Source organism: Gadus macrocephalus, chromosome 18, assembly GCF_031168955.1.
Source record: "Gadus macrocephalus chromosome 18, ASM3116895v1".
Taxonomy (NCBI): Eukaryota; Metazoa; Chordata; class Actinopteri; order Gadiformes; family Gadidae; genus Gadus; species Gadus macrocephalus.
The window spans coordinates 737,579-753,480 of record NC_082399.1 but is presented as its reverse complement, the minus strand read 5'-3'; the positions used below and the strand labels follow the sequence as shown (position 1 = coordinate 753,480).

The window sequence follows — 15,902 nt, the reverse complement described above, 5'->3', positions numbered from 1 at the left end:
CGCAGCCCCCCCCCCCCCCCCGCGGGCCCCCCCCGCAGCCCCCCCCCCCCCCCCCCGTGGGCCCCCGCAGCCCCCCCCCCCCCCGTGGGCCCCCGCAGCCCCCCCCCCCCCCCCCCCCGTGGGCCCCCCCGGGCCCCCGCAGCCTCACCCCTCAGGCCCCCGCAGCCCCCCCCCCCGCGGGCCCCCGCAGCCCCCCGGGCCCCGCAGCCTCACCCCTCAGGCCCCCGCAGCCCCCCCCCCCGTGGGCCCCCGCAGCCCCCCGGGCCCCGCAGCCTCACCCCTCAGGCCCCCGCGGCTCTCTAGTGTCTCTTCGTCGCTCCACCGAAGCCGTTTCTCATCAATGGCTCAAATAAATGCTGTTCTGTGTCTCCTGACCGCGGCGAGGAATGCTCCCAAATCGTTCCGTCTCTCCCTCCAGTGACCCCCCCCCCCCCCACAATATTATTTTGAACATTTTTGTGTAAATAATCATAGGTTTGAGGAATGATATTGCTATTTAATTTGTTTTGTTTTTTCAATTGTAGCGTGGTGGTTTTTCTTTTTTCAATACTTCCAGTTGGACGTTTGCTCAGGCCTGTTTTTATACATCGATAGCCCCCCCCCCCATACAATCAGTACAATTTCAAATCTAAAGAGGTTACTGCAATTAATTAGACAAAGGCGACGGGTGTGTTTTTCTTTTTCCTTTTTTATTTATTAATTTTGCAACTAATTCGGACTGAAAGCCCCGACTGCTGTAAGGAGAACTCGGAACGGCGCTGGACCTGCCAGACGCTGCGACGGCGATGTGTTTCCCCAGTTTGATGAGCCATATTAGACCCCGGCCCCCCCGGCCCCAGCACCTTGAGTTGCTCTAGCGGTGGGCTGGAGTCCGTTCGTTCAATCCCACGCCCTACTCCCTACTCCTCTGTCTGAGTCACCGACTGATGAACAGCCCTGGTGACTTCCCCCCAGCCCCCCTCTCCCCTTGCCCCCTGTTAACCCCCCCCCCCCCCCCAACGCGCTCCGAATATTTTCCAGCCCGGCTTTGTTCCAGAGGGGGGGCAGGAGAACACCCTGGTAATGGGGGGCTTTTCCTTTTTTTTTTTTTTATGGAACCTTGGTGCGTCACCCATCAATCAACCTTCAAAGACTACCGCTCCCAGAATGCCGAGGGTCACAGGACTACCGCTCCCAGAATGCCGAGGGTCACAGGACTACCGCTCCCAGAATGCCGAGGGTCACAGGTTTCCGTGGCGGTTTATTGGACTTTCTTTCTCATGCTCGGCTCAAATTGGGGCTCCTTTCATCCAGTTGAGTTTTGTTCATGCAGGTTAACGAAAGCGGGGAATCCAGAACAGTCTGTAGTCCGACCATGATGGGAGTCCGATTGTTCCTACGAAGCATCAATTTAAATCCAATGCATAGGCGTTTTGAGACACTGACCTGTCAAACTAAGATGCATCGTTGAATGCTATTAATGAGGAGTTGAGGGTTGATTTCCAACGATGAATTAAGTCGATCTCCGTTTGAGTTTTCTTTGGTCCCCATCTCCGCCCAACATTGTTAAAATGTATTTTTGATTGGTCCTCTTCGACCATCCGAGTCCCGGTTTGAGTGGCGAGTTGCCTGATGATGTGATACTGAATTAGTTTGGTTTGGGTTTTGATTTATTCCGACCTTTATCCCGGGTCGGCTGAGTGTGGATGCTATTTGGTCCGAGCCTACGGCGAGCCATAGAGGATCCAAGTGTTGTAGACCCGGATTTAAAACCTAATAAAGAACAATTAATTCCTAAAATCCAACATCCTGTCGTCATTTGTCCGCGATAGAGGAAGGACACCCTTCCAAGGTGCTCGGTGACCCAAAGGAAGAAGCATCGGCCATCCCTGACGGTGGAGTAGTGCAGCCTGGTTCTAATCACGCGGCGCAGCGCCTAGCGTTTGATTTATGCTCAGAGGGGTTTGGGTCCTACTTCTCCCTGCAGTTAGGTAGAGAACATCCCTCACACGGCCCCCCCGTCCACCGCACAGCAGATCAGAGGGTCCTGTTACCGGCACGTCTGAGGCTGGAAGGTCAGCGCCAGTTCTGAGTCTCATCTCCATGGCAACGCTGGACTGCCTGCGCCTCAGATGGACAGCAGATGAAGGAGGCCGCGCACTGCTGCAAGAAGGGTCGCAGAACGGGCTGATCCCAACGCAGTTCCCTAATCGTTTGTAAATGATTAGAGCTAATCAATCGCAGATACACGATAACCGATGGAGGCAGCATTAAAGTGCATGTGCTTTGGGATTTGTTTTGTTTTGGGGGCGGAGTCCAAAGACGCATCGTCCTCGTCTTGGAAAAGTTGGGAGGTGTGTGTCTGTCTGGATGGATGGAAGGGGCGGTTACACAATGATCTACAACTCGGCACAACTGGACTCAGCCAGACGAGGCTGCCTGTGATCCCAGGACCGGAGTGGTAAGGCATTCTACCGTGGTCTGGTTGAGGTATGGATTCTACGCTTCATTCTGCATGCCAAACATCAGTCACCATCGAAACTTACGTTTTGGTTTTCTAACTACGAGGATGGGTCGAGCAAACAGTGAATCCTCATTATTGCGTTGTCTTATGTTGTAGGTTGTTGTGTGTGGGCTTCAGGATGCTGGTCTTGTGTCTGATGCTGGTGACCCTGTATGCTGTGCAGGCACAGAGGAAGCAGCAGAGCCTGGACTGGGACTACAGGTCTGGAGGTGACTTCACCTCTTCAACTTGTCTTCACACTTAATCAGTAGACCTCGTATACCGCATGCATACGGTTAGTCGACCGGCCAGTCTCGTCCCTCGAGACTAGGAGGGGGTATTGGTAAGAAAATGGCGATACGATACAAGGGACACAATTAAATATATTGCATATCGACCATTTCATAATGTGATCTATTTCTTTAAGTTAAATTTAATGATCCATTTTTTTTGGATACTACATATCTATGCTCAAGATTCACAGATTACCTTAATATTTGTTGTGTAATTCAAAACCTAAATCTTCATGTTTGAAGGACGTCCATCTTTCTGATCTAATGACGGATGGGCTTACTCACAATCACAATGTGATGCATGTTAATATACATGTTATATATTGTGATGTTGTATCACGAAATATATTGTTAGACATGCAAATATACAAGTTATATATTGTGATAAATGTTCTTGTATCACGATATATATTTTTATACATGTAAATGTACATGTTATATATTGTGAAACATGTGACTTCACGATATTTATTATGTACACTTGGTTACGCAAATGAGGCCATTACTGCCAAGAAACATGAGTAAACAATTACAATTATACTACATAACACCGTGAATCGAGGTAATGTATATTTCCTTTTTCGGTCGACATTGTCTGTGGTCTCTTTAGCACAGAAGGTCAATGCCAGAGGATGCGCCAACCTCACCCTGGTCTTAGACAACTGGAAATACGCGATCATGACGCAGGTCAAAGACCTGCTCCTGCATGACCACAACACTGTGCTGCCGGACTATGGAAGGTGAAAACTATGAAGGTATTATTGTAGCAAAAGTCTTTAGCACCTGTAACTGCAGAATTTGAATGCGTACACTAAAGTCACAGTAAATTTGAAGTCGTATATATTTATTTTGCATGTGTACTCTAAAGTCACAAATGTGTAACAGTACATTTGTAGTCGTAAAAAAAATATATTTTTTTTTTATACCATTGTGAACACAAAATAGGGTATACGAGTACGCTAATCTGTGTTACAGGTGCACAAATACTTTTGCTACAATTATTGCAGCGCAGTTGGTGCAAAACACATTCGCACACCCGTGTTTCATAATCTGAGAACATGCCCAAAAGGTGTGCATTCGTAAACCCAAATTTGAACAAATGCATCAGAAGTTGCACATCTGTGAACGCTATGTTAATTCAGCATTTTAATGAGCGAGCACAAAACCATTTTACAACTGCTCGAATCTGCTCCTGCAAGTCTCAGCTGTGGGGTTTTTTGCAGGTTGTTTTGCAACACCCCTAGGTGGTAAATGTGTAGCAAAAGTATTCGTATCCGTAGATGACAGAGCGTCCGTGAGCGGGACAAAATAGTCCCGCCCATAATTTCCTACTCCAATGAAAATCGCCGGCAGGGATGCATTTCTCAAATTACAGTGAAGGCTGGTGGTGATTTTGGGTGGGTGGGCTAAAGAATGCATTACATTTATCAATACTTCACAGGGCTCCAGACGCCATGAGGTCACCTTTATATCTCTGTTCATAACTTTCATATAATGTGAATGATTTTTAAACAAGATTAAGGTGTAGAGAAAGGCATGTCTTTATTTGAAGCACAATTATAAATAAAAAGGAAAATATGGTGTTTTAAGTGCTTCACTGAGCTGAAATTGAACATTTCGAACTAAACCATTAAGCAAAATAAAACTTTTTTTGTGCTTAAAGTATTACACAATTAAAATGTTGACTGGTCTCCCTTTGCGCAAAATGCGGCTGTAGACGATCACACACGCTTTGGTATAGACGTCTGTGTCGCCGTCAATCATGAAGGACATGTAGGCTATAGGCCTACATGTAGGGATGGCAGGGATGCATTTCTCAAATTACACTGGGACCCACCGCGTGCCAGCCATGGAGCTATAAAGATCGCAGCATACTCAGCGCGGGATACGTTTCTTTCTGGAGAAGTGAAGAGGGCGTCCTACTGAACGGAGATGGGTATCCTACATTATGTTAAATGAAATGACTTAGTTCAAGTGAATTCTCCCCAAAGTATTGCATTAACATTTCTGAATTTATGTTATGGCGACCATTAAAATATATTGAAGGACATTTGCGGCATGTTAATGAAATAGGCTACTTTGGGGGGAATTCACTTGAACTAAGTCATTTCATTTAACATAATGTAGGATACCCATCTCCGTTCAGTAGGACGCCCTCTTCACTTCTCCAGAAAGAAACGAATGATGCGATCTTTATAGCTCCATGGCTGGCACGCGATGGGTCCCAGTCAGGGACGGATGGTATAAATGGGCTAACAGGGCTAAGCCCTCTTACAGTGAAAATCAAAAAAATATTATTAAAAACTTAGAACATATTGTTTTAAATTTTGGTAGAACCTAAAGGAGCAACAGCACCAAAAAGTGACAGAAAAACCCAGGATATATACATCTTCGTTTTTTTCCTGTGAATGGGCTAAATGTATTCAGCCCAAGCGCAGTAGCGTAAGCTTCCATTGACGTTTGATTGACAGGTGCCCTGACACGCCCCCTTCATATGCTTCCCATTTGGGCTAAATTAATTTAGCCCAAAGTCTGACCTAGCACAGTAGCTACAGTACAGTGACCTTCGACTAATCACAGCACAGTAGCGCAAGTGCAGTATGGCGGGCGTTAGCATGAAAATGAATGAAGTGGATTATTTACTTTCTAATCGGTTTTCTTTAATGTCTTTGGAGGAAAAATTGGAAGTGAAAAGATTGGGGACACATCAACCAAACGATGTACAGATTTACTGTCAGGAGTGCGGTCAGAATATGGCCGGTAATAGTGCATTTGTAAGCGGGTCAACTACGTTTCGTATCGAAACATTTAAAAAGCTGTCTAAATAACCCAACATGACGTGACAAGTGTGTAGACTAGAGATAGTGGCCCCTCTCCAAGCTGCATTTCAGCGACAGGCAGTAACAATAAGGTTCTCTAAGGAATCGGAAATGATCTCATTTAATGTTGCATACAACATTGCCAAAGAGGAGTTGCCATTCTCAATTTAAATCCGAAATTATTCTCATGAAGAGAAATGGATTAAACATCAACCCGACGTATAGCAATGAGATGGAATGTGCACAATTCATTGTAGTAGGCCTAATGGGCGACACCTTGAAGCAAAAGACAGCTGCGGACGTCGGAAACGCCACATCTATCAGGAAGGACTCTGTCATCTACGGATACGAATACTTTTGCTACACATTTACCACCTAGGGGTGTTGCAAAACAACCTGCAAAAAAAACCACAGCTGAGACTTGCAGGAGCAGTTGTAAAATGGTTTTGTGCTCGCTCATTAAAATGCTGAATTGACATAGCGTTCACAGATGTGCAACTTCTGATGCATTTGTTCAAATTTGGGTTTACGAATGCACACCTTTTGGGCATGTTCTCAGATTATGAAACACGGGTGTGCGAATGTGTTTTGCACCAACTGCGCCGCAATAATTGTGGCAAAAGGATTTGTGCATCTGTAACACAGATTAGCGTACTCGTAGACCCTATTTTGTGTTTACAATGGTATAAAAAAAAAATATATTTTTTTTACGACTACAAATGTACTGTTACACATTTGTGACTTTAGAGTACACATGCAAAATAAATATATACGACTTCAAATTTACTGTGACTTTAGTGAACGCATTCAAATTCTGCAGTTACAGGTGCTAAAGACTTTTGCTACAATAATACCTTCATAGAAAACATCAAACGCCACCTCACTACACGTTTGAGGAGGCAAAGGCGTTAAACCGCAGATTCCTTATCGATATTCACTTGTATTTGTTTCATGGTGATATCTAATATCGTCTAGGATCGGGCCGCTGTCCGACGCACTGGGCGACCTCTACAAAGAGTTCAACGCGCTGAAGGAACGCCTCGGCCATCTCACGGTCAAGTTCGATGACGTGGAGGCCTTCGTGGACGACGTGAGGGCGGGCAGGAGCCCCGCTCCGCCCCGGCGGGAGCCCAGACCCCCCGCGGGCAAGCCGGTGGAGGAGAACGCCACGAACACCGAGGAGCGACGCAGACCGCCGGGGAGAAGAACGCGAGTCGTGGTCAGACGCATAATGAAGCCGGCTGGTTCCTGAGCTCCTCTTATCCGGCGGAAGTGAAAATATAAAATAAACTATGAAACAATTATGTTATTTGACTTTATGTTTGTGTGATGAACTGTAGACCTGTGTTGTCTTGATGAGATGAACCGTGCAAGTGGGAGAGGTGCCGTTGTGTACATGTTTGTAATAGGCCCAGGGATGGACTGGCCCAAAAATTTGGCCCGGGACTTTGGGATGGAGAGGCCTTTTATGAGACCGCAGGAATAGCGCGCGTAGAATTTTGCCCCGGTGTAAAATAATAAAAATGAGTCCTTATCCGTGGATATGTGCATTGCAACTGCATGTCAATGTTGGGATGTGCATGTGTTTAGAATATTGTGAAGATCACTGGGAAATATTTTATAAGCAATCTTGTCCATGTACAAAATATTAGAAATTGCATGTGCCTAGAAAGGTAAATCAAGGCTGAAAATGATCTAAATAGTGCAAGATAGAATTATTTTAGTGGAAAAAAATTGTCATTGACACATACACAGGGTTTGGGAGATGGGGGCGGGCCGGGGTTTGTTGTCCGTTGCTGTGGTTACCGGTGTTGAAGCGTTCCAATGGTTTATTAGCGGTGGTATCTAATAAATCGCTCTCTAATCAATACTTCATTCACTGCCTCTTCCGTGGGCATTACAATATTATGAATAGTTCTCTGACGTCTCTGGTACTTCCATAATTAGTTTAAGTCATTATTATATTGCCAAACATGCTCGCTAGTGCACCTGTCATAGCTATGTTGCTGTGTCCTGTTCCCGCCTCACCATTGGACTCGCTGACAGGGGCGTCGCCGTCAACCTTGGCTTTTCCACGGAAATGGTTGGTTAATTTAGCACATTTGGCTGCGTCTTGCTCTAACATTTTTTTCCTTTTCAACCTCAACTTCTGAGTGCCACCCAATTCTTTTTCCTCTCCACCACCTTTTTGACATTTTCGTATTTCGGTGTAACTTCAGTGAGATCAACGAGAAGTAAGTGACCCGGCCGTGTGTCAGGCTGAGCCAATCAGAAATGACAGACCGCGGAGCAGTCCAAGTTGGGAGGGGCCGATCGGCCGCTCGCTTTGGCCGCTCGCTTTGCCCCCATACACTGTGTGGGTGCTCCCCCCTCTAAATTGACAGTAATACATTGGCCCCGTTTCACCGTCAGGCAAGAGCTCCGTTTCGCGCTGTAAGCAAATATCCGGCCGCAGGCCGTCCCAAATCACGGCTTACTTAACTTTTTCATTTTTTTTTTTACATCTTTTACAACAAAAAATATAATATAAATATGTAATAAAAAAAAAAAATAAAAAATAAAAAATAAAAAAAAAAATCTAAAAGAATTACGGCCGGCCGGCTCGGCCTGAAATCGACCGGCCGTTCGGGAAATCTCCCGAACCTCCCGATGGCCAGTCCGCCCCTGGGCCTACATGGTGTTTGGCCGCCCTAGAATGTTCTTCTTTGTAATTTAACCGAGTTCCATTAAACAATACTTACTGACGCCTCAATTACTGTTCCCTTTCCCTTCAGGGGGTTCAACATTATACATTACGTTACATTGCCTTCTGTTCTGTGTTCACTTTACTTTCACATGTTGCAACGTCACAAACAGACTGTTAAGTGATTATTTGTGATTATAAGACAAAAGAAAACGGAGAATTTAACCCACAAGAGAATAGTTCGGTTTAGTTTCAAAACGGGTGTACTTTTCTGATTAAATGATATTGTTCATGTGTTCATGCAGGATACATGGCCACACAGTTATATTTCTGGATGATCGTCTGAGTAGACGATAACAGATCTTGTGTTCGTATAAAACGTTAGGTTTCATGTTCGCTGAGAGCAGTACATACAGGGGAATTGAAACCGAAATTGAACTTCGTTTGCATTAGAGAGAGTCGTAAAAATAATTGCACTCAAGATAATATTGCAATAAATATAACTATTTGGATGTTCAATAACTTCCAATCACTTTCTAATTTATTATTATTAGTTATATAATTATTATCCTTGAATTGTATTGTCTGAAATAGATGGCTAAACAAAGCAAAATATATACAACTTCAAATGCTTCAGTAGACATTTGTGGACGTTCCCTTACTGGGATTGCACCAGATCAATTGAGACATTAAGAGTCAGAGCTGCCCAGTTCTGACAGAATGAAGTCGTGTTTATGAGGACTAAACAGAGATGTGACCTGAACAGGTAGGTTTCGGGAAACTACTTCTTCTGTAATATAGACATTGGTGGTTAAACTGTATTTTGATATTACTTTTAAGTGAAAAACTCCTGTTGAATCGCTGTTGATGGTAGAGTTGTTTTAAATAAAAAGCAACACATTTGCATGCGCACGTAGGCCTATGCCTGATAATATGGTACAGAAATTATTGATCTAAAAGGAAAAAAACGGACTAATCATTTGCATTTTCTTCTTGAAGTTGTTAGTATGAGTAGGGTAAGCGTTTCCAGTATTGATATGCTGACTGTATTACCACTATGAAGGTATTATTGTAGCAAAAGTCTTTAGCACCTGTAACTGCAGAATTTGAATGCGTACACTAAAGTCACAGTAAATTTGAAGTCGTATATATTTATTTTGCATGTGTACTCTAAAGTCACAAATGTGTAACAGTACATTTGTAGTCGTAAAAAAAATATAAATATTTTTTATACCATTGTAAACACAAAATAGGGTCTACGAGTACGCTAATCTGTGTTACAGGTGCACAAATCCTTTTGCTACAATTATTGCAGCGCAGTTGGTGCAAAACACATTCGCACACCCGTGTTTCATAATCTGAGAACATGCCCAAAAGGTGTGCATTCGTAAACCCAAATTTGAACAAATGCATCAGAAGTTGCACATCTGTGAACGCTATGTTAATTCAGCATTTTAATGAGCGAGCACAAAACCATTTTACAACTGCTCGAATCTGCTCCTGCAAGTCTCAGCTGTGGGTTTTTTTGCAGGTTGTTTTGCAACACCCCTAGGTGGTAAATGTGTAGCAAAAGTATTCGTATCCGTAGATGACAGAGCGTCCGTGAGCGGGACAAAATAGTCCCGCCCATAATTTCCTAATCCAATGAAAATCGCCGGCAGGGATGCATTTCTCAAATTACAGTGACGGCTGGTGGTGATTTTGGGTGGGTGGGCTAAAGAATGCATTACATTTATCAATACTTCACAGGGCTCCAGACGCCATGAGGTCACCTTTATATCTCTGTTCATAACTTTCATATAATGTGTATGATTTTTAAACAAGATTAAGGTGTAGAGAAAGGCATTTCTTTATTTGAAGCACAATTATAAATAAAAAGAAAAATAAGGTGTTTAAAGTGCTTCACTGAGCTGAAATTGAACATTTCGAACTAAACCATTAAGCAAAATAAAACTTTTTTTGTGCTTAAAGTATTACACAATTAAAATGTTGACTGGTCTCCCTTTGCGCAAAATGCGGCTGTAGACGATCACACTCTTTGGTAGAGACGTCTGTATCGCCGTCAATCATGAAGGACATGTAGGCCTATGTGGCGTTTCCGACGTCCGCAGCTGTCTTTTGCTTTATGGTGTCGCCCATTAGGCCTACTGCAATGAATTGTGCACATGCCATCTCATTGCTATAGGCCTACGTCGGGTTGATGTTTAATCCATTTCTCTTCATGAGAATAATTTCGGATTTAAATTGAGAATGGCAACTCCTCTTTGGCAATGTTGTATGCAACATTAAATGAGATCATTTCCGATTCCTTAGAGAACCTTATTGTTACTGCCTGTCGCTGAAATGCAGTTTGGAGAGGGGCCACTATCTCTACACACTTGTCACGTCATGTTGTGTTATTTAGACAGCTTTTTTAATGTTTCGATACGAAACGTAGTTGACCCGCTTACAAATGCACTATTACCGGCCATATTCTGACCGCACTCCTGACAGTAAATCTGTACATCGTTTGGTTGATGTGTCCCCAATCTTTTCACTTCCAATTTTTCCTCCAAAGACATTAAAGAAAACCGATTAGAAAGTAAATAATCCACTTCATTCATTTTCATGCTAACGCCCGCCATACTGCACTTGCGCTACTGTGCTGTGATTAGTCGAAGGACACTGTACTGTAGCTACTGTGCTAGGTCAGCCTTTGGGCTAAACTAATTTAGCCCAAATGGGAAGCATATGAAGGGGGCGTGTCAGGGCACCTGTCAATCAAACGTCAATGGAAGCTTACGCTACTGCGCTTGGGCTGAATACATTTAGCCCATTCACAGGAAAAAAACGAAGATATATATATCCTGGGTTTTTCTGTCACTTTTTGGTGCTGTTGCTCCTTTAGGTTCTACCAAAATTTAAAACAATATGTTCTAAGTTTTTAATAATATTTTTTTTATTTTCACTGTAAGAGGGCTTCTGTTAGCCCATTTATACCAGCCGTCCCAGGTCGAGTGAAGAGGGCGTCCTACTGAACGGAGGTGGGTATCCTTTATCCTACATTATGTAAAATGAAATGACTTAGTTCAAGGGAATTCTCCCCAAAGTATTGCATTAACATTTCTGAATTTATGTTATGGCGACCATTAAAATACATTCAAGGACATTTGCGGCATGTTAATGAAATACTTTGGGGGGAATTCACAACTAAGTCATTTCATTTAACATAATGTAGGATACCCATCTCCGTTCAGTAGGACGCCCTCTTCACTTCTCCAGAAAGAAACGTATCCCGTGCTGAGTATGCTGCGATCTTTATAGCTCCATGGCTGGCACGGGGTGGGTCCCAGTGTAATTTGAGAAATGCATCCCTGCCGGCGATTTTCATTGGATTAGGAAATTATGGGCGGGACTATTTTGTCCCGCTCACGGACGCTCTGTCATCTACGGATACGAATACTTTTGCTACACATTTACCACCTAGGGGTGTTGCAAATCAACCTGCAAAAAAACCCACAGCTGAGACTTGCAGGAGCAGATTCGAGCAGTTGTAAAATGGTTTTGTGCTCGCTCATTAAAATGCTGAATTAACATAGCGTTCACAGATGTGCAACTTCTGATGCATTTGTTCAAATTTGGGTTTACGAATGCACACCTTTTGGGCATGTTCTCAGATTATGAAACACGGGTGTGCGAATGTGTTTTGCACCAACTGCGCTGCAATAATTGTAGCAAAAGGATTTGTGCACCTGTAACACAGATTAGCGTACTCGTAGACCCTATTTTGTGTTTACAATGGTATAAAAAATATTTATATATTTTTTACGACTACAAATGTACTGTTACACATTTGTGACTTTAGAGTACACATGCAAAATAAATATATACGACTTCAAATTTACTGTGACTTTAGTGTACGCATTCAAATTCTGCAGTTGCAGGTGCTAAAGACTTTTGCTACAATAATACCTTCATATACCACACTCTGTCACGTAAACCACAGGAGGTGGTAGCAGGGGTTTTGATCACCCTCAGAGAGAGTCACTTCACATGGAGCAGAACTCGAACCAAACGCAGCGTGAGACTCGGGGAACCAGGAAGGATGGCACGACCAAGGAGGGCGTGGCCGATAGCCCAAGGACAAGACAGCGGGTAAACAGTACAGATATGCTCTGGATCTGGACTTTGAGATCAGACGGGTTTCTTATTCAGTCAGCCATTATAATGATAGCATGTAATTATAAATAAGAATAATAATTACAATAATGATTATTATTATAATAATTATAGTAGTAGTTATTATTATATAATTATTTTAATCATTCAAATAAGTATTCTGATCTTTCTTATAATTATTATAGCCTATCTATTTACCTTGGGAGTTTATATTGATATAAGTACTTTATATTGATGCAAGGATATAAGGGTATGTTGTGACTTATGTTGTATGTTAAACCAAAGCATTCTTTGTCCCTTCCAGGGTGAAAGGCCAAGGAGTTCCTCGAGTCGCAGAGCTGAAGACCCAAAGAGGAAAGCCAAGAGAAGCAGAGGAAAACGGAAGAAGTCTGGCCAGGCCTGCCAGGGAGGAGAGGAGGCAGAAGATGTGAAGCGTCTCGTGGATGATCAGGCTCAGACCGCATCGCCAGCGGAGACGGTGCCGGAGACCCCGGGGGAGCGCGCTCAGACCCCGGGGGAGCCGGCTCAGGCCCCGGCGGGGGCAGAAGAGCAGCTTGTGGACCATCAAGATCACACCAGTCATCTTCAGTCCGCGGAGAACAACCTGTCGCCCTGTCTGAAAAAGCATAAAATGCAGGTGCACGTCCACACCCAAACCGGGAAGAGCACGACCAGGAGTTGGGAAACGCAGACGGGCGGACGGGAGGACGGGCAGAAACCCCGAGGAACGCCCAGGTCAGGAGGCAGCACGGAGGAGTCCAACCCAAAGGACCAACAGACGTCTACGTCACAGGGGGGGGGTGGTGCGGACGGCCGGGCCGCGTCAGTGGAGGAGAAGGCAGACCTCCAAGGAGCTGGGCGGAAGAAGGAAGACGGCCCCTCCGGGAAGAGCTCAGCGCCAGAGTCCGGAGTGACAAAAGATGCCAAGGCCAAGCCCGGTTCGTACGCACAGGCGGTGAGCACGGGGTCTGCGAAGGTGGAGAGCGGGCCGGACCCCCCAGGGGCCGGAGAGAGGCCCCGCAGGGCGTCCCACAGCGAGGCAGAGCGGTGAGCAGCGAACCAACCGATACCTAACCAAACCCGTCGCGTTGGACCGCAGCTGTCAGCGCAGGATGACCGAATATAGCCAAGGCCTGACTAACCCTCATGTCTCTCTGTGTTACAGCGGCCGGGCTTCAGGGAGGTCTTCACCTTCTGAGACCCCCTTCTTCATCTTTCACGTTCACGCAGTGTTGGATAAGAAATTCCGGTTCAACCCCGACAATGACAAAATCGTTCTGCTGCAAGAATATGAACATTATCCTCTTAACGTGACCCATTTTTTGTAAGTAGACATTATATGTGTGTTTTGCTTGGATTTGACCAGTTTAACTCTACTCCACTCTTTAATGAAGACTATTTTATAAAATTAATAATTATTGTAACACATGATTGGATGTCTCATCTTCAGTGAGCTTCCTCAGAAAGGCTTCCTGCTGGAAGCAAGCTTTTCCCTGGAGGACAGATATGTTGCAAGAGGGCAGAAGCATACCTACACGTTTGCCGTACAGCAACGCGACAAGGAACTCAGAGAGACGGCCATGAGGAACTTCAGTATTCCATTGGATAAAAATGTTAAAGGTGGAAGCTGTCGATTTTTTTATACACACATGGGGAACCTTAAGATAGTCTAAGGTTTTAGTCTTAAGTCTTTTACTGTAAATATATCTGAATTCACTGTCATTCACTGATTAAAATTTATTTTTTGCATTTTAGAGCTGCACCTTTTTGAGGGCTTCATATGCCGACTTGAGCACACGTCCAGACTGATGAGTTTTTTTGGATCTGGCTGGAAGAAACCAAAGGTTGAAGATATTGTAGCAGGCTGGCACTTCTCTGTGTCAGTGCTACTGCAAAGAATATTTGAGAATTGGTCTCCATCTGACAAAGAATGCACAAAGAATCTGCATAGGAACCTCACAGACTTCCAATTCACAATCGGTTGTGATCCACCAAGAATAGATTACCCGGATAACTCACACCCTCCCATGGTCAATGTAGGTACAATCAACATTCCCAAAAATACTACTGTTACAAATGAATATTAATCACAGTTCTCATGTCAATTCCCTTCTACCTCAACAGGTGGCCAGGTTGATTTCAGAGCATTTGCTTCACATCTTAGAAGGAGCTGTGGCGGGCCAGATGAGCGGCAGTTCTCCAGCGCTGGCCTTGGCTGTGTTTGTGCTCTCTGTTCGGTACAGTGAAGGTCTCGGAGTGAAGGGCTTGGCTAACCTCTGCCAAGTATTGTCGTCAGACCTTACTCTAAACAGCAGCGACCTGAAGGAATTGTTCAGGAGTTTCAACAATCCACTGAAGTAAATAATTGTTTTTTTTATTTTTTGCATGTGATTTTTCTTTGTCTATTTTATAATTTCTCAAATGACACTTAAAAACACACCCTTCCCTTCCCCTGGCAGCCTTGTTCTTGGACTGATCGACCAGTGTGTACGACTGAAGGTGTCCGAGGTCCTTCTGCTCATTCCTCTGCTCCACACGCTCCGGCCGCCGCCGTCAGACGCCCCAGGAATGCGTCCTAATGTCGGGGAGGAGATCTGGTCTGGATTGGCCATGGTCAAGTTCTGCCATTTCAGAGACAGTGTAGCAGAATGGAAAGACAAGAGAAGGTAAGCTGGAGCAACTGGATTGTGTTTAATTGAAAGTGTGGGGGGGAGATTGGTCCGTGTCCGTGTGTTGAGATGTTGTCAATGCTTGGCGATAAATACACTGAACAGATCAAATTGAATTGTTTATTGTGACTCTCACAGGATGATGATGACTTTGATCCAGAAACACTTAACTGTGGTCCAAGAGATGCCTCTGGTGTTACGGAGTTGGCTGACGCTGATCCCACTGGAGGACTTCCCAGAGTTCTCTGAGCTGGCAGGAGTGCACCCTGGCCTCCTGATCCAGGCTCTGCTCTATAGGTTCCGACAGTATGCCTCCGGGACCACCACACACCACCTGAATGAGCAGGTGAGTCTGACGTACAGACGTGTTGACGGGGGGCCAATGATACAGACACACAAGAAACTATCAGACAATATAGGAGCGAGACAAAGTATTTTACGTCTCGGGAGATATTGTGAAATCCACAATGGGGGTGGGAACATATATTTATACACGTTATACGTAATATGCCTAAACAGTTCAAGACATGCATTTTTCATTTTCCTGTCTTCATGTATTTAAAATGTGATTGGATGTTAAATTGTAAAGACCCCATAAGAGTTGTCCTGGTGGGTCTCCAGGAGCCCTCTTCACATCACCGGTCCCCGGTCCTCCCCGTATCATTTGCACCCTGCCTTTACCGGCTTTTGTGTTTACGTCGTATTATACATTTCTGACTTTTTGCCACTATGCAACAGGCTCAAAGAGTCCTGACCCATGTCATCACAAAAATGGAAACAGAAAGGTAATGCCTTCAG

General features: G+C 44.6%; 1 protein-coding gene across 4 annotated transcripts in view; it reads left to right on the top strand.

Moving 5' to 3' along the window:
- Positions 1-15,902, top strand: part of LOC132447051 (E3 ubiquitin-protein ligase rnf213-beta-like) — a 72,265-nt gene that overhangs the window by 21,495 nt on the left and 34,868 nt on the right. For 2 of the 4 annotated variants that reach the window (XM_060037695.1, XM_060037698.1), the window contains exons 5-8: positions 14,560-14,792; positions 14,895-15,101; positions 15,243-15,450; positions 15,843-15,889. In XM_060037695.1, coding sequence (XP_059893678.1) covers positions 14,560-14,792; positions 14,895-15,101; positions 15,243-15,450; positions 15,843-15,889 — 695 coding nt within the window. Of the gene's footprint in view, positions 1-13,885; positions 14,056-14,190; positions 14,472-14,559; positions 14,793-14,894; positions 15,102-15,242; positions 15,451-15,842; positions 15,890-15,902 lie in introns of all 4 variants that reach the window. The other 2 variants (XM_060037696.1, XM_060037697.1) reach the window with 2 other exon arrangements.